Genomic DNA, 16,844 nt, shown 5'->3' with positions numbered 1-16,844 from the left:
CCTTGTTGGTGGTCAGGAGGCGCCTGTTGCGGTTTGATGATCCAGTAGCCTCTCGGCTCCTGGACATGGGGCGTGCTGCGTGCAGAGACTCCGGGCCAGTAGTCGCAGCGAGTGAGCGGTGACATGGCAGCGTGCGTGACCAGGGATGGAGGACGGACGGCCGTTCTGTCAGTTGTTTCGATTGTTTGCGATTGCTGGCATTCTTGCTCAGGCCCGTTGCCCGGCTCGCTGGCCCGTCCGTTCTGACCTGCCTGCCTGCCTTCACTACCTTGCTCGAACCGCAACTTCACCTCGTCCCACTGCAACAACCACAGCAACGACCCGGATTCTGCGCCCCTCGACGACGTCCCAGACTACTGTATAATAGCATGACGTGCAGATAAACAAACGGGCCCGGCACATCATCGACCACTAGCCAACGTCCACTTTCTCGCGTGCGTTCCTGGATGCTGGATGCTGCCACTCGCGCTATTGCTTGCGTGATCGAGCCCCCAAGATCTGGCTATACCGGACCCGCCGCGCCATGCCACTCGCTACACCAGCCTTCGCACACCTCTTCGCCCTCCGACGGATAATATATGCGGCGCTGGTGTTAAGCTGTTGGTGGTCAAGAGGAGTGGAAGCACAGCTCGACAACGAGACGTCGCCGACATATCAATTCAAGTCGGTAAGTTTACGCCTGGAGGATTGCGCCAGCGAAAACAAGCCAGCCCGCCAGCCAGCCACATCCGCCCAGCCAAGCAACGATCCCGCTAACGCAGGTACCGTCCTTCACAGAGACCCGACCTTCACGCTCCCATCCTCGAGTTCGCCGTCCTCAGACCGGAACTTGTCTTGCCGGGATACGTCTTCCTTGCGCCGTACCGCAACCTCGATCCGGGGCCTTATATCTACGATAACAATGGACAGTTGGTGTGGTCGGGCGCGGGCGAGGCGGGGCCTAAGACGGCACATGCGCCAAAGGTTTGTGTGTACAAGGGAGAGGACCATTTGTGCTTCTTTGAGGGAGAGCAGCATCAAGGCTTCGCGAGAGGACATGGAATCATCATGGATAACACTTACCGAGTGGTCAAGGCGATTGACAGTTCGGGCGCTGGCGCGAGTAGCGATATGCATGAGTTCCGCATGACGCCTTATTCCAATGGGACTTCTGTCTTGATGACGGTCTATCAGCCACGGCAGTACGATCTCACGACCAATGCTCGATTTAATCTGCAACATGGCCTAGGATGGATCGTGGAAGGCGTGTTTCAAGAAGTGGATATTGAGACTGGGAGAGTGCTATTCGAATGGCGGTCACTGGACCATGTCGACCCATCAGAAGCGTGGACTCTACCCGGCTCGACGGATACCAGCGGCGACGGTCTCCACGAACAATCACCTTGGGACTACTTCCACATCAACTCGATCGATAAGAACGAAGAAGGCGACTACCTCATCTCAGCGCGCCACGTCAGTGCCATATATAAGGCGTCTGGCCAAGATGGGAGTATTATATGGCAGCTGGGCGGCAACAGTCCTTCGTTCACGCAAACGAACTTCCAATTCTCGTACCAGCATCATGCGAGATGGGTTTCGGAGAATGGAACGCATACGGTGTTTTCCTTCTACGACAACGCGAGCAACAATTACAATGCCACGGGAGAGTTCTCGCATGGTTGGATCATTGCGATTGATCATATCCAAGAGACTGCGACAATGATCAAGGAATGGGGTGCACCGCAGTCAGAAGGTGGACTTCTCTCAACATCTCAAGGAAACATGCAGCTGCTCCCGAACGGAGGCGCTCACATCGGCTGGGGAGAACACGCATACTTTTCCGAGCATCTCGAAGACGGTACCTGCGTGCAGTATGCAAAGGTGGCAGATCGAGCGTCGAATGTCATGATCTATCGATCCAACAAGTTCAACTGGACTGCGCAGCCTGTGACGAAACCCGCGCTTTGGACGTACAGCAAATCTGGAGAGGTGAATACGAGTTTCTGGGTGTCGTGGAATGGAGCGACGGAGGTTAAAAGTTGGAACTTTTACGTTGCGGAGAGTGCGTCTGGGCCGTGGGAGTATGCTGGGAATGTCGGGAAGACTGGGTTCGAGACGGAGTTCCACATCGAGACTTTCGCGCCCTGGTCGTATGCGGAAGCACTGGATGGCGATGGGAGACCCCTGGATGCCAGTGTCGTCGCGAGGACGTTCGTGCCTAGTGGGAGACTTCGACCGTGGTGCAATGACAGAGGATGCGACTACGCCTCGAGAGTCCCCGAGGAGCAAGAGACGCCATACGAGGCTGAGAACAACGTGGCGGAGAAGTTCCTCTCGACAAACCGGGGCTTCAACACGAGCCAGTATTACCAGTACCTACCAACCATCGATACCCCCCAGGAAGCGACGACCCTCGAAAGCGAGCCCGAAATCGAAGACGATACAACCGAACCGAACAATACATCCACTCTGGCGGTCATCGCAGGCCTGGTGATGGGCTTCACGGCCGCGACGATGGGATTCTTCTTCTGGCGGACGGGATTGTTCAGGAAACTGCAGGGCAAGACGGATGAGATGACGCACGCGGCGTTTGGGTCGAAAGTGCTGGGGAGGTATACACGGGTTAAGGAGGCGGATGGGAATTCTAGTCCTGGGGGGATGTCGTGACTAGGGAAGGGGAAGGTGGGGAAGATGGTGTGAAGGGGGAAGGAAAACATGCTGTGAAGGCGACGAGTATGTGAAGAAAGCAAAAGGGCGAGGTTTTGGCATTGTGGAGGGTGGGTTTTGCAGATGTTTAGAATCATAGCCGTGGGCGTTTATAGAGGATGGGGCATGCATTTGCTAAATTAGGGGAGCAGTTGCATGGCACTGTTGCATGGGAGGGAGTTTTGATGTGTTTGAGGAGAGTTCTATACCACTTATCTGGCGAGTAGAGTGATGATAGGTCGTCTGTACGAAGAAGGAAGGTGTCTCTACTGTTCGCGGGCTCATCATCAGGCTCCCTCTCCATCTACCCATCCACCTCTGATCTAGAGGACTCTCTCGTATTTCCCCAGATTCATTCACGCGCCGCCATCCCGTATAGAAAGCGTTCTTTGGGTCCCGAAGGAGACACCGTTCGTTCGTTCGTATAGTTTGATACGATGTCAGGAGTTGGGAACGGATAGGGTACAAAAGGAGGAGGTTTTTGTGTTTCTTTCGATTTTGCTTTTTCTTCTTCTTCTTCTTCTTCTTCTTCAGTTGCTACTACTACTGGCTTTGGAAACTTTCGTTGCCTTCAGGGCTGGTTCTGCTTCTGGCCCCTGATTCTGGGTGGGGATGCGAATGCACTGGACTGTCATGACTGGACTGGACTGGCTTGAAGATTGACCTGGATGCGAGGATGATTGGGATACCGACAGACGGCGGGACCATTCACGAGAAGGAGAGCATGTTGTAGGGTCCTATTGCATGGCTGATCAGAGGCGGCCTTGTTCTAATTCCTTGGGGGAGAGTTTCTCAGCCCTGTCTTGAGGGGTGTTGAGGGACGGACGCCACGCTGCAGATTGGATTGGTGAAGCGATCATTATCTTCGTGCAGGGCCTGGACGGAGTGGCCGATGGATTCTTCTTCGATTGATTGACCGATCGAAAGATCTCTTGCCAAAATTCCTGGATCAAACCCGATCCAATCCATCCCGCGAGATTCTTCGACGCCACTGGATCCGCACCTCTGAAACGTCGCCCTGGACTCGTCTGTTTCATCTCCCCCCCGGAAGCCACGCCGCGGGTTAGCGCTTCGGATTGGCAGCGAGATGTATGGGTAGATGGACGGGTATCAGCAGCAAACGACAAGGAAGCACGCAGCAAGCAGCAAGCAGGCACATCCACTTGGTGCCTGGCGGGTCTTCGTACGAGGGGCCGGATTCACACACGCATCAAGTGGTATGTATGCAGAGAAGTCGCAGGTCGGGAGAGAAGTCTGGGCGCGCAACATCCGCCGGCCTCGTGGTCTGAATTGCTTGATGGATTCCGTCACCACCAACACCACACAGCCATAAAGTCCTACGTCGCCTCTGTGCATACGTTCCAGCCGCGTACCACCGGCTTGACGAAGTCGACGTCGTCGTCGTGCTCCCGCGCCGTCCTACGTAGATCCGCCGAAGAAAGGTAGCGGCGGCAGCAGCTGGTCCAGGAGCACCGCCATGATGGTCTTTCGCTAAAGGTGGATGTGCCAAGCAAGGGCTTGACGACGCAGTCCCGACGAACAAAAGAGGTTGGCAGCAAATCCCGGCGCGCGAAGAGTCTTTTGCCAAGATCGAAGACGGCACGCTTCTCCTCTGCTCACGTTGCACCACAGCTACAGCTGCTACTGCTAGAGGCATTGCTCCCGCCGCTGCGTAATCGCCAGTTCGCCCGCCCGCCGTGCATCCGCCGTAGTCGTGGTGCAGCCCTGCTCGAGCCGGGGGCCCGCCAGAAGATAACCGTTCCGTGTTGGCCGTCTTGACGAGCACGCCATCTGGATGCAATCCCACGCCAGAAGCTCTTCGCTGGGCACGCAGGGCGCTGGCATGGCCCATCAGAGAAATACCTCGCGCCATCTGCCCTACGTCCGCAACCGCCTGGGCTCGGATGCTCTGCCTTCGCCCTCACTGTCCCAGAAGCCATTGAGCGAAGAGGAGAATCCTTACGAGCACGACGAAGACGACGACGACGACGGGTACCTTGACGATTCGAAAGCACCACATGCTCCCGCCAAGGAGTGGAACCCCGCTTCGATAGAAAATGGCCATCCTCGACGGTCGCTGTCACAAGCTCCCATGCTTCCCACATCCACCGACAACGCAACCTCACAAGGCATTCACGTAACGAGGTCACGACCGCCCCCGCCGACATGGAAGAACCTCCCCAACAAGGGCCAACTGGCCATCCTGGCCCTCTCGCGATTCGTCGATTTTTTCCAGATGGCTGCCCTGCAGACGTTCATGGTCCATCAACTGCGAAGCTTCGATCCTGACTTGACAGACGTCGATATCTCACATCAGGCCGGTGTGCTGCAAGGTGCCTTCACCGCTGCGCAAATCATCACGAGTATATTATGGGGACGGGCGGCGGATCAGCCAATGCTGGGGAGAAAGACGGTGCTGAACATTGGACTGGTGGGGACGGGGATTGGATGTATAGGAGTGGGATTCAGCAAGAGCTATGGACAAGCTGTGTTCTGGAGGTTGATGAGCGGGGCGATCAATGGGACTGTAGGATCGGCGAGGACAATGGTTGCTGAGATCACACCCAAGCCCTGGCATCCTCGTGCGTTTCTGCTTCTGCCAGCAGCTTTCAATGTTGCAAATGTTGCAGGACCGATTCTTGCGGGATTGTTCGCCGATCCGACCGTCAACCTGCCGAAGCTTTTTGGGCCGAACAGCACATTTGGAGGGCCGGACGGTGTGCAGTGGATGAGGGAGTATCCTTATGCGGTTGCCAATCTCATGAGTACGACACTGCTTTTCGCGGAGGCGATTCTGGTGCATTTTGGGCTGCAAGAGACGTTGAAAGGGAAGAAGCCGCTGGATATTTCCAAATTTGATCCGGTTGCGTTGGTGCGGTCAGCGTATGAGAGTGCACAACGGATGAGGAATCAGGGATACAGGATGCTGCAGGAGACGCAGCGAGAGGGGCTGCTGTCTGGCGACACGAGAGGGTCTGTGGAGATGGACAGACTGACGGCGAGCGGAGAAAGGGAAGCACAGAGACCGGTGCAAAGGTTGGCCTTTCGACGCATTTGGACGCCCAACGTTCTGTGGACACTGCTCAGCATCGCCATCTTTGACTTCCACATGGGTGCGTTTGCGAACTTGTGGATCTTGTTTCTGGCGACGCCACGAGAGTTCACGGGTGGTGACAACTCAGCGCGTGAAGACACCTCTTTACAAGCGAGGAGCATGTTCAAGTTTTCTTCAGGACTGGGATTCCCGCCGCCTACGATCGGATTCGCCATGGCCATCATCGGATTCATCGGCGTGGCGCTGCAATTCCTGCTCTACCCCTGGGCGAACGGCCGCTTCGGCCTGATGAGATGTTTCCGCGGCTCGCTCTTCCTCTTCCCGGCAGCATACTACCTAGCACCCTACCTCGCGCTCCTCCCATCAACCTCTCCACCACCCAACCCCGCCAGCGGCGCCATCATCTGGATCGGCATCTCCTTCGTCCTCTTCCTCCAAGTCGCCGCCCGAACTTTCGCCCTCCCCGCCTCCATCATCCTCCTCAACAACAGCTCGCCCCACCCCAGCGTCCTCGCGACAATCCACGGCATCGGCAATGCCTGCTCAGCCACCTTCCGCACTATCGGCCCTGTGTTGGCAGGGTACTGGTTCGGAATCTGGACCGAGCGAGGAATCGTCGGAATGGCGTGGTGGATTGTAGCGACGTTGGCGTCGGTGGGTTGTGTGGCGAGTTTTAAGGTGCGGAATGGGAGTGGGCATGAGATTTTCTTGCCCGGGGAGGAGGGCGAGACGAAAGAAGGGGAGGCCGGGGGTGGGAGTGGAGATGGGAGGTGATGAAGATGCACGCATGCATGTCTGTATGAATTGTATGTGTCTCTATTTTACCTGTGTTTTTGTTATGTACTGCTGATAGAGAGCGGCATCAAGTGCGAAAAAGTTTAGAGAGACATCTCTTTGGAAGAGGGGAGACTCGGTTCACGTCAACAAGTTCATCTCACTTTTCTATCTCGTTTCTCGTACCTCTCACGTGATCCCTGGTTAACATCACCCTTTGCAAGCTCGGCTATTCACTGCGACTGCCTTGGACTGCGTTCGGGTGGTCGTACATGGCTTCTCTCGTCTCTCGTCCCCCTATTCAGCCTCGAATATTGGATGGATGAATGGGTGTTACGGATATGCTTTTCCTTACTTACCCACCGCAGCTTCTCTCCGCAAGGCTGGGATCCCGGGAGTCTGGGTATAGAGGTATTCATGTATCTTTTGATTGGACTGTTTATAACGAGCTTGAGGTGGAGGAGATGGGGCCCCGCGGATTGATCTCTTGGTACTTTGTTTTGATTTGATTCGAGAGAAGAGAAGGACCAAAACCTGGATCTCAACAATACTTGAAGATGGACGACAAAACAACCACCGCCGATACGATCCAACTCGAACACATCCCTCCCTCGCCTCCATCCAACACCACCACCCCCTCCCCCTCCCACCTCCACCACGACACCATCGCCCCGGAAGCCCGCGGCGACATCCTCCCCGCCAACTACTACACCTCCCCCCAATTCCTCGGCACGCTGGTCGCGACATGTCTCGCGCAGATCTCCGGGTATCTGGGCTGGGTGTTGCCGGCGAATACGATTAGTTTGATTGTGGCGGAGTTGGGAGATGGAGGGGGAGGGAGTGGGGCGAGTGTGTGGTTGGCTGTTAGTTGGCAGGCGTGAGTTATCTATCATATTGAGATTTTGGGAAGGGGGGATGGGGAGACAGGGTTGGTGGTGGGTGCGATGCTAATGTGTGTGACGATAGGGGCTTCGCAGTCGGCTTCCTCTGGGTCGGCCGTGTACGTCTTCTCCCCTCCCCTCCCCTCCCCATCCCACCACTAACCCTCCCTCCTCTCCCTCGCAGCTCTCCGACATCTTCGGCCGCCGCTACTTCTTCATCTCCTCCTCCGCCCTCGCCATCCTCGGCAACATCCTGGGCTCCACCGCGCGCTCCCTCGACACGCTCATCGCGACCAACTGCATCAACGGGCTCGCGGCGGCGGGACAGTTGAGTTTCAGTGTGGTTTTGGGCGAGTTGGTTAGTAATCGGAGTCGGGGGGTGTATAATGCTGTGGTGCTGAGTACGAGTTTGCCGGTGGCGGTCTTTGGGCCGGTGGTTATGAGGGTGAGTGAGTTTTTATGGATGTTTCTTGGGGATGGTGGGATGGATGGATGGGTAGGGGCTGATGTTGGCTGTGTGTAGGCCTTCTTCGAACATACCGCGTTGACGTTTCGGTGGAGTTATATCCTAGGCGTAAGTTCCCCCCCCCCCCCTCAGCTAAGACCTCCCCACCCAGGTCATAGTCAACACCCTCGCCGTCCTCCTCTACACCCTCTTCTACCACCCGCCCTCCTACCACCACCTACACGTCAACGGCAAATCCCGCCTGCGCCAACTCCTCGACTTCGACTGGCTCGGCACGGCGCTCTTCACCGCCGGCCTCACAACCTTCCTCATCGCCCTCAACTGGGGCGGCAGCGTCTACCCGTGGTCCTCCGCGCACGTCCTAGGAGCCTTCTTCGCGGGCCTCGCGGGCATGGTCGCCTTCTGCGTCTGGGAGGCTTATTGCCCGCACGAGTACCCCCTCATGCCGGTGGGGCTTTTCCGGAATGTGAAGTATGACGCGATTGTCGCGTGCGCGAGTATCGGCGCGATGGTGTATTACTCCGGCACGGTGATCTGGCCCACGATGGTCGGGGCGCTGTTCACGGACGACGTGGAGCGGGTGGGGTGGTTGTCCTGCGCGGTGGGCGGGGGGCTCTTATTCGGCCAGATCTCCGCGGGGATCGGGGTGCGGTACCTGCCTAGGATGAAGTGGCAGATGACGGCCGCGGGCGTGGTCATGATGGCTTTCATCGCGGCGTGCGCGGCGGCGGATGGGGGGAGTGAAGGGCAGACGGTGGCGTTTTTGTTGCTGGGGACGGCTGCCGCTGGGTATGTTGAGAACCTGACCCTTTCGACGATGGCGTTGGTCTGGGAGCCTGATGATATCGGGCTCGTGGCCGGTGTGCTGGGCGCGATTCGCACGGCTGCGGGGGCGTTGGCGACGTCGATGTATAGCAGTATCCTGTCGACGGAGTTGGCGAAGTACCTCCCGCGGTATGTGGCGCCTGCGGCCATCGAAGCTGGATTACCGGAGAGCAGTGTCTCGGCTTTGTTGAGTGGAGTTTCGACGAGCAGCTTTTCGACTGTCCCTGGGATTGACGAGGCTATTATCGCTGCGGTTGGGGCGCCGATCAAGCAGGCCTATTCCAGGGCTTTCAGGACGGTGTTCTTGTGTACGATCCCTTTCAGTGTGATCTTACTCGTGGCGGCGGTGTTGTACTGTCCGAATGTGGAGGATTACATGACGGAGGAGGTGGCGAGGAAATTGCAAGGGGTGAAACCCAAACCTGTTGAAAAGACCGAGGACGCTGGGGTCGTATGAAATGATCAAGAAGTAACTGTACACGAAAAAATCAATGCTAGCCAAAACAAGAAGATCTATCCCTCAACTACAACAACTCCGGCTCCACCACCCCCGTCTGCCCCGTTATCAAACCATACGTCTCCACCCGTCTATGCTTCCCATAATTAAACGTCCTCTCCTTCCCCTGCCGACACTCCGCCAGATCAATCTCCGCCGCCACCAGCTCATCTCCATCCGTCCCTGCCTCCGCAACAACATGTCCCTCGGACCTCACGATCGAACTGCCCCCGATCAGATGGTACTTCCCGTCATCCAGCCCGCACCGCGCCGCGGAAATCGAGAAACACGCGTGCATGTAGCTGTTCGCTTGCTGGACTAGTCGAGAGTGGAAGAGGGCTTCCTTTTCGGCTTCTTCGGGCGCCATGGATTTCCCGCCCCAGAGGTGCGACATGTGCCCGCCGGTGTTGTACCCGAACATGAGGATCTCGGCGCCTTGTAGCGTGTACACGCGCCAGGCCTCGGGCCAGCGCCGGTCGTTGCAGATGAGCATGCCCAGGATCGGGTCGCCTTTTCCCTCGGTCGATTCATCTGCTTTGGTCGTGGTCGACTTCTTCACGGCGTCTTTGACGAGGCCCGGCGCGCGGAAGGCTTGGAAGCCGTAGTTGCCGGGTTTGAAGTAGCGTTTCTCCAGCTGGTTTGTGGCGGCGGGGTCTTCGAAGGGTTCGACGCGGCCGGGGAGGTGCACTTTTCTGTATTTGCTCAGGACTTTTCCTGTGGATCCGGAGAAGTAGACGGAGGTGTTGTAGCCCATCCCGTCGGGGGTTCGCTCTGCATACCCGAGCACGATATCGATATCGTGAGCTTTCGCTTCGTCGAAGAGTGGTTTGACGTCGGGGGATTGTGTGATGTCTTCGCCGTGCTCGAAGTATTTGTCGAGTTCTTCTTGGGATTGGATGAAGTGTCGTGGGAAGAACGTCGTTAAGGTACATTCCGGGTAGACGACAAGTTGGACTTTCTGTTCGGCGGCCTGGTGGAGGAGTTTGATCAATCGTTGAACGGTATCTTTCTTCAACGCACCGAGATCTACAGCACCAACTTGAGCTGCCGCGACTTTGATCTTTCGGGACATGCTTGCGAGAATAGATAGCGTGAAAGCTGGGAGGAGTGACGAGGTGATATTGGACTCAACGACGACTCCGTTCAAACAAGCGTGGGCGTTTACTTCCTTTTGAACGACTATACGAGCACTACTCTCGTCAACATTCACAGCACACCATTTTACCTTTCACACGCGCAGAGCCCTCCTGCCCGGCCCGGTTTAGCTCCCATCGGCCGCCTATGAGCTGCTGCAAGATCGCCAGCGTGTGCCTATCTTGCGCTTATCAGGCCGCTTCGGCCAACATTCTGACCCTGCGCCGGGCAGCTGCATCGTGGATTCGGGGGTGCTAGTTGGAGAAGGACACGGAATAACACCGAGCGTTGGGTTGTGTGTTGGTATAAATTGTGTTGTTGATTGTTTGTTGTATAGAGAGTGTGATGGGATTGAGGACGAGGTGACGTCGGCGATCGAAATTTGAGCACGGACGACATATCTCTTGGCGACGACGACGGCGACGAGATGGATTTCGATTTGGTTGTCAAGAATGGCATTCTGGTAAAACATAGCATGTCCGTTCGCCGCCAAATGCAAGGCTGACACCCATCAAGGTCACAGCCAGCGAAGTCCTCCCCGAGGGTCTCGAACTGGGCATCAAAGACGGAAAGATAGCCTGCATAGGAACCAGTCTCCCAACCTCCTCAACAACCAAGATCATCGACGCCGAAGGAGCCTACGTAACGCCCGGAGGTATCGACAGCCACGTCCATCTCGCGCAGAAGAACTCCCCCACCGGCGACAACTGGGAGACAGGAACTCGATCCGCCATCGCAGGAGGGACGACGACAGTCATCGCCTTCGCCTCCCAACAGAAAGCTGATACGTCGTTGTACCCAGTTTTGGAAGACTACCAGGAGAAATCGGTTAATCAGACTTACTGCGACTATGGCTTCCACTTCATCCTCACGAACCCCACTCCAGAGATCCTCCGCGACGAGCTACCCGTGCTGGCGGAGCGAGAGGGCATCACCAGCGTGAAGCTGTACATGACCTACGAACTGATGAAGCTGAACGATCGAGAAGTGCTGAGGATCCTGTTCGCGTGCAAGCAGTTGGGCATGACGACTATGATTCACGCCGAGTCGCACGATATGATCAGTATGATCATCGAGGGGCTGGAGAGGAATAAGAATACGGATCCGTATTTCCATGCTGTGGCTCGCCCGCGGATAGCAGAGGATGAGGCATCGTATCGAGCGATCTCGTTGGCGGAACTGGCGGATGCGCCGATGCTCATTGTGCACATGTCGTCGGATGTGGCGATTAGCCATGTGCGTGATGCTCAGACTCGATTATTGCCCATCCACGCTGAGACTTGTCCGCATTATCTGTTCTTGCTTTCGGAGAAGATCAAAGGCGAGCCACACGATCATTTCTCCGGCGCGAAACATGTCTGCTCCCCACCGCTGCGACACGACGTCAAAGATCTCGACGCTCTGTGGCAGTCGATCGCAAACGGCACATTCACGACCTTCTCCTCAGATCATGCGCCCAGCAAGTACGATCATCCAGGCGGGAAGAGGCTAGGCATGGTCGATGGCATTCCTCGATTCTCAAAAATCCCCAATGGTCTTCCAGGAATCGAAACCAGGGTTGCCTTGCTCTTCGGCGAAACACCAGCGTGTCGGCCGGCTGAAGAAGCTCGGTTGAGTCTCCCTCGATTCGTACAGTTGGCAACCACAAACGCAGCCAAGCTGTACGGCCTTGACGGAAAGAAAGGTAGTATAGCCCCGGGCTACGATGCCGATCTCATCATTTGGCATCCAGGTGATAAAGGCGCCACGACCATTACCCAGAGCAACATGCACCACGACATTGATTACACACCATTCGAAGGCGTCCAGGTCGGAAACTGGCCTCGATATACGATCCTCAGAGGTGAAGTAGTCTGGGATCAAGAGAAAGGCATCGTTGGCCAGAAGGGGTTCGGCCAGTATTTGAAGCGTGGCAAGGGTCAGGTCCTTGTCGGCAAGACTGGGAATGTGCCACGGGGAATGAAGCCGGAAGAGCGCCAGTATTGGTTGTGAATGTAGCGTTTAGCGTATGCTGGGCGTCGAACATAGATCTGCAGAGATCCAACAAGTAATCTTCCGTCCGATGGTATAGCGTCGGCCTTCAGTGACTAGGCACCACACCCCAGGAGCCTAGAGGGTCGTCTTTTCCAGACCGCTGGCTTCGCTCCATAGCCTGAAGCCTCTTGACTCTCTTCACCATGAGACCCACCGTGACTGGCCCCAGAAGTGTGCATAACAGAATTGCCCATGTAACGACGAGGAACAGCTCAGAGCTGCCACCATCGCCAGTTGTCCCAAGCACTCCCTCGCTCTCAGCTACTGAACTGATCAAGAAGCCGATCTCTCCTCGCGCTACCATTGCACTGCCCAGTAGAGCGGCCGGATAGAGCGAAACCGGAGTCTTGGGCTGAGATGATTGAACTGGCTCGCGGGAATTGTTTGGAGCCGCTTGCGATGATGATGCCTCCGCTGTGGTTGACTTCGAGGTTGCTTCGCGCTGTGAATTCTTCGCTGTCTTTTGCCGCAAAGAGTTCGGCCAGCACACAGACAAGCTTGAAGGCAAGTACTTCTTCACCACTTTGAGAAGTCTCGACGGGCCCTCGAATCGTAGCAGGCAAAGTCCGCAAAGCAGTTTGGCGAAAACCATGAGAATTGAGTAGACGATGCCTTTCCAGATCACGTCGCCGCCAAACACCTTGGAGATTGGAATGGAGAAGCCGATCGAGGCGAAAAAGAACGGCTTGAGGACGAACTGCAGTGCCGGATGGTAGTACTTCTCAAAGATCTGAGTGCCACGTATGAAAGCTGGGTTCTCAACAGACACTTGGCTGGACTGCAATTGCTTCTGTCCGGCGGTATTGTTGCTCTCCGTGGCGCCATTCTGTGTGATTCTCTGCGGCTCGTCGCACTCGGAGCTGCTTGATTGAGGCTTTTTCGTCTTGCTGTTCGATGATACATTGGCCCTCCCTTTTCCTTTCGAAGAGCTGGTCGCATTCTTGGGTTTTCGCTGTGCACTGTCGCTCTCTCTTATGCAGTCCAAACAAAGGCTGTCCCACCATGTGCTCGAGGCACCAGCAAGATATGCTGCGAAAAGTACCGATGTCCCAGCATAGCTGGCACCCGTCACAAGAGCGAGCAATACCAGCGTGTGGAATGCCAGTGCTGCACCTTCCGTGCTCAATAGTCGATGTAGTCTGCTCTCTTTCCGAGATTGGATGAACCGAACGCCACGTTTTGTCAAAGGTTGGATGAGGAACAAAAGGATCAACGGAAGGATAACAGCAAAAGCGACTGACACCAGTACCGGTCTTATCACAGTGACTGGGCTGAAATCGGAAGATTTTCCAAGATTGGAGATGATGCCGCTCATGACTAGGCCAACGATATCGTCCATCATCGCAGCAGACGATAGAACAACTCCAAGGCGGCTTTGACTCAAGCCGCTTGTTGATAAAATGGTGAAGGTAGTCCCAAGCGAAGTCGAGCAGAGTGCAGCACCTGCCGCAAAGGCTTGTACTTTCGTTGTATCCATGAAGCCTTGCAGGGAGAATGACAGGCCGATTGGAGCGCTGATGCCGATAACTGCGACGACAGACGAGAGGAAGAGATTCGATTTCAAGGTCTTGAGATTCGTCGACAATCCACCTACAAACACAGATAAGGCTTTGTTTTGGAGTCCTTTATGAACGACTATGCTTACCTTCAAATACTATGAGGATTAATCCCAGGTATCCCAACTGCATGATGGTGTTTTCGATTCCTTCGGTAAGCCATTTTCCGCCAGGCGTGCCCCAGGCAACACCGATGGCTATCTGACCGATGAGACCGCAGAAAAGGAGGCGATCGAAGAGCCAGTTGATGACATTTTGAAGGATGAGGAAGGACGAAAGAACGAGGATGGTCACGATGCCTGGCTCATGGTATGACAGTGCCGCTGAAGACGACATTTGTCGGCTCCTGAGACTACAGCTTCGGGCTCAAACGACAGCCATGAGGATAATAAGGATGAGGAGTGAAGAGTTCGACTTCTCTGTTGCAGAGAGAAGTGACGCCCAATCCTAGGCTAGCGTCCAATTTGGCACGTACCACTATCCTCGCACGGGCCACCAAATCTCACTTCACTTGCTCGAGGCAGTTGCATTTCCTGCAAGTTCATCATCATGGCTCGCAACCATTCACCATACTCCAGCGCAGAATCCTGCCAGCCTAACGGTCGCTGTCGACAACGCAGTGCAGATGCGAGTTCGCCAGGTTGACGAGAACCGTGTTTGGATGACGAAGTGACCTGGAATCTGAACCCGACAGCACACAAAACATCCGTGTATATCACTAAAGACCGTGAGAAGACGCTACCTCTTCATACCATGCGTCTCGAATAGCAGCCGCAGCATCATACCCGTACGCCCAGAGCAGCTCTTAACGGGCCTTTCCTCAATCTACAAAAGCTCGCATGTGTACCATCGCCCGTCATCCTAGGTCGCAAACTTCAAATACCTTCCACAACCGGCACGGATGATTTGCAGGCTTTGCGCAGCATTCACGGTCGACGTAATCCACGGAGAGTACGCGACCTGGAAGCGCCTCAGTGAGACCGAGTACAGCTTCAAGCATGGGACTCACGAAACCGTCGTAGCATCTGCTGCGGCGGGTTGTGCGACATGTGGACTGTTTCGCCTCGTGCGGCAGAAGAAGATCCCAGGATACGAGAGCCTCGGCGACAAATGGCTCATGAAGAGTGCCATGGTGATAGTAGCCACCAGCGGGCCTCGCTTTTCCTTTGACTTGATGAGTGAGGGACCGAATAGCTCTTGGATCGGCTTTGAACTGTTTCAACCACGGTCCGACCAACGAGCTGACCCAGGCTTGGAACCAATCGCTCAGCTACGATGTGAGGTCTCCGATGATCCTCTTTCAGCGACAACGATACGTATGGCTTCACTCTGGGTCGACCAGTGCCACTACAATCAAAGAGACTGCTCTCGCCAGGATAAGACGCCGCTGCCGACAAGAATCATAGACGTGGGCTACTCGGACGAGTGTATCTCCGCCAGACTTCAGGTCAATCGTGGTCAACTTGGCAGATATGTCACGTTGAGTCACTGTTGGGGCAGTGCTAAGCGCCTGGTAACGAACAAGCGCAATCTGAAGAAGTTCCAGAATGAGATTCCACTCAATCAGATGCCCGAGACATTTCAGGACGCTATCAAACTGACCAGATTGCTGGGTATGCGGTACTTGTGGATCGACGCTCTATGCATTGTCCAGGATGATCGTGAGGACTGGCGTCGCGAGTCTGCAAATATGTGCTCGATCTATGAGAACGCCGCTTTCTCTATCTCCGCACTGGTCGCTACGGACAGCTCATCTGGATTTCTGCACGCTCGAGACATCGACCAGTGCGTTGTGGCAGCAGGGGACCTCACCTTCGGCGTCCGCCCGAAACTGCAGTCCATTGATGAGGCTCTTCGAGAGTCAAAGCTAGAAAGCAGGGCATGGTGTTTGCAAGAACGCATCTTGGCACCTGCTGTCCTTCACATTGGCCATCAGCAGCTGTTTTGGGAATGTCGAGCGTGCTCCGTGTCCGAGACTGAACCCGACTCCGGAGAGGAAGGCCCATCGTCGAGATCTCCCAACTCATCGTTCACATACATCCCGTCGGCTCCTGATCGAAAGGAGCTGTTGCGGCTTTGGTATGGTCTCGTCAAGGAGTACAGTGCTCGAGATCTAACGAAGCCCACGGATCGGCTGCCCGCAATTGCAGGTCTGGCAGACAAGGTTCGAAGGGAATTTGGCGGCTCGCCACTGTACGTGGATGGGTTATGGCTGGACGACCTGATGGCTGGTCTACTTTGGCGACGACCGAATCGACCCAAACCAAGATTAAGCACCACGAATGGAGAAGCGCAAACTTTGTCCACTCTTACCCCTTCGTGGAGCTGGGCGTCGACTCTTGGCGCTGTCGAATACTCATGGCAAGCTGAGTTTGAGTTTCACTTACCCTCTCCCCACGACATGACCGCCTCACTCGACACAGCTTCTCCGACAACAGTCTTGCAAGTCGAAGGCTACGTCAAGCGTGGAATGTGCAGGCTGTCCTCTCCTAGCTCCTCCTCGAACTCCACAAGCAATGCGGCCTTCAAGCCCTCTGGATCATCCATTGTCATCGACAGCATTGCTTGCATGCTCGACGACGTTGAGGAGGTGGTGCCAAGTCATTGCTATTGCTTGTGGGTGTCGACCTGGACATCATTCAAGTCGCAGACTACGAAGAAGGCCAAGTCAGCGAATAGAGCATTCTACCTCGTCCTGGAACGAGTTCACGATTCACTCGGCGATTCGGCATCGAAGGCCAATAATAGCTTAGGTCGGTTCAAGCGCATTGGCATGGGATACGATGCCGCCGATAAGGTGACCAGAGCGTTCGTCAATGCGGAACGGCACAACCTCGAATTGACATGAGGACGTTGCCCGGACCAGAAAGCAAACGACTTGAGTGATTTGGTATCTCGATGTAGCAACAAAAGAGCAGTCCCCGGTATTAAAAAAAAA

The 16,844-nt window shown here is 55.5% G+C and overlaps 7 protein-coding genes across 7 annotated transcripts; 5 read left to right on the top strand and 2 right to left on the bottom strand.

Moving 5' to 3' along the window:
• Nucleotides 1–523: 523 nt before the first annotated feature.
• On the top strand, nucleotides 524–2,646 carry M409DRAFT_64936 (uncharacterized protein; the record flags this gene model as incomplete). The annotated part of the gene is made up of 3 exons (XM_033816294.1): nucleotides 524–667; nucleotides 778–2,351; nucleotides 2,400–2,646. 3 exons carry the CDS (start codon nucleotides 524–526, stop codon nucleotides 2,644–2,646), a joined length of 1,965 nt encoding a protein of 654 aa, XP_033670076.1.
• Nucleotides 2,647–4,777: 2,131 nt separating this feature from the next.
• M409DRAFT_64935 (uncharacterized protein) lies at nucleotides 4,778–6,514 on the top strand (the record flags this gene model as incomplete). Its single annotated transcript, XM_033816293.1, has 1 exon — nucleotides 4,778–6,514. One exon carries the CDS (start codon nucleotides 4,778–4,780, stop codon nucleotides 6,512–6,514), a length of 1,737 nt encoding a protein of 578 aa, XP_033670075.1.
• A 557-nt stretch (nucleotides 6,515–7,071) lies between these two features.
• Nucleotides 7,072–9,143, top strand: M409DRAFT_20408 (uncharacterized protein; the record flags this gene model as incomplete). Its single annotated transcript, XM_033805378.1, has 5 exons — nucleotides 7,072–7,391; nucleotides 7,481–7,514; nucleotides 7,580–7,840; nucleotides 7,919–7,969; nucleotides 8,013–9,143. 5 exons carry the CDS (start codon nucleotides 7,072–7,074, stop codon nucleotides 9,141–9,143), a joined length of 1,797 nt encoding a protein of 598 aa, XP_033670074.1.
• Nucleotides 9,144–9,210: 67 nt separating this feature from the next.
• Nucleotides 9,211–10,254, bottom strand: M409DRAFT_64934 (uncharacterized protein; the record flags this gene model as incomplete). Its single annotated transcript, XM_033816292.1, has 1 exon — nucleotides 9,211–10,254. The coding sequence occupies one exon, from the start codon at nucleotides 10,252–10,254 to the stop codon at nucleotides 9,211–9,213; it is 1,044 nt and encodes a 347-aa protein (XP_033670073.1).
• Nucleotides 10,255–10,743: 489 nt separating this feature from the next.
• M409DRAFT_20406 (uncharacterized protein) lies at nucleotides 10,744–12,308 on the top strand (the record flags this gene model as incomplete). Its single annotated transcript, XM_033805377.1, has 2 exons — nucleotides 10,744–10,779; nucleotides 10,833–12,308. 2 exons carry the CDS (start codon nucleotides 10,744–10,746, stop codon nucleotides 12,306–12,308), a joined length of 1,512 nt encoding a protein of 503 aa, XP_033670072.1.
• Nucleotides 12,309–12,396: 88 nt separating this feature from the next.
• M409DRAFT_52462 (uncharacterized protein) lies at nucleotides 12,397–14,242 on the bottom strand (the record flags this gene model as incomplete). Its single annotated transcript, XM_033812088.1, has 2 exons — nucleotides 12,397–13,940; nucleotides 13,996–14,242. 2 exons carry the CDS (start codon nucleotides 14,240–14,242, stop codon nucleotides 12,397–12,399), a joined length of 1,791 nt encoding a protein of 596 aa, XP_033670071.1.
• Nucleotides 14,243–14,807: 565 nt separating this feature from the next.
• On the top strand, nucleotides 14,808–16,754 carry M409DRAFT_52461 (uncharacterized protein; the record flags this gene model as incomplete). Its single annotated transcript, XM_033812087.1, has 1 exon — nucleotides 14,808–16,754. The coding sequence occupies one exon, from the start codon at nucleotides 14,808–14,810 to the stop codon at nucleotides 16,752–16,754; it is 1,947 nt and encodes a 648-aa protein (XP_033670070.1).
• Nucleotides 16,755–16,844: the final 90 nt, after the last annotated feature.

Source organism: Zasmidium cellare, assembly GCF_010093935.1.
Source record: "Zasmidium cellare ATCC 36951 unplaced genomic scaffold M409scaffold_10, whole genome shotgun sequence".
NCBI lineage: Eukaryota > Fungi > Ascomycota > Dothideomycetes > Mycosphaerellales > Mycosphaerellaceae > Zasmidium > Zasmidium cellare.
This window is presented reverse-complemented; position numbering and strand designations above follow the sequence as displayed.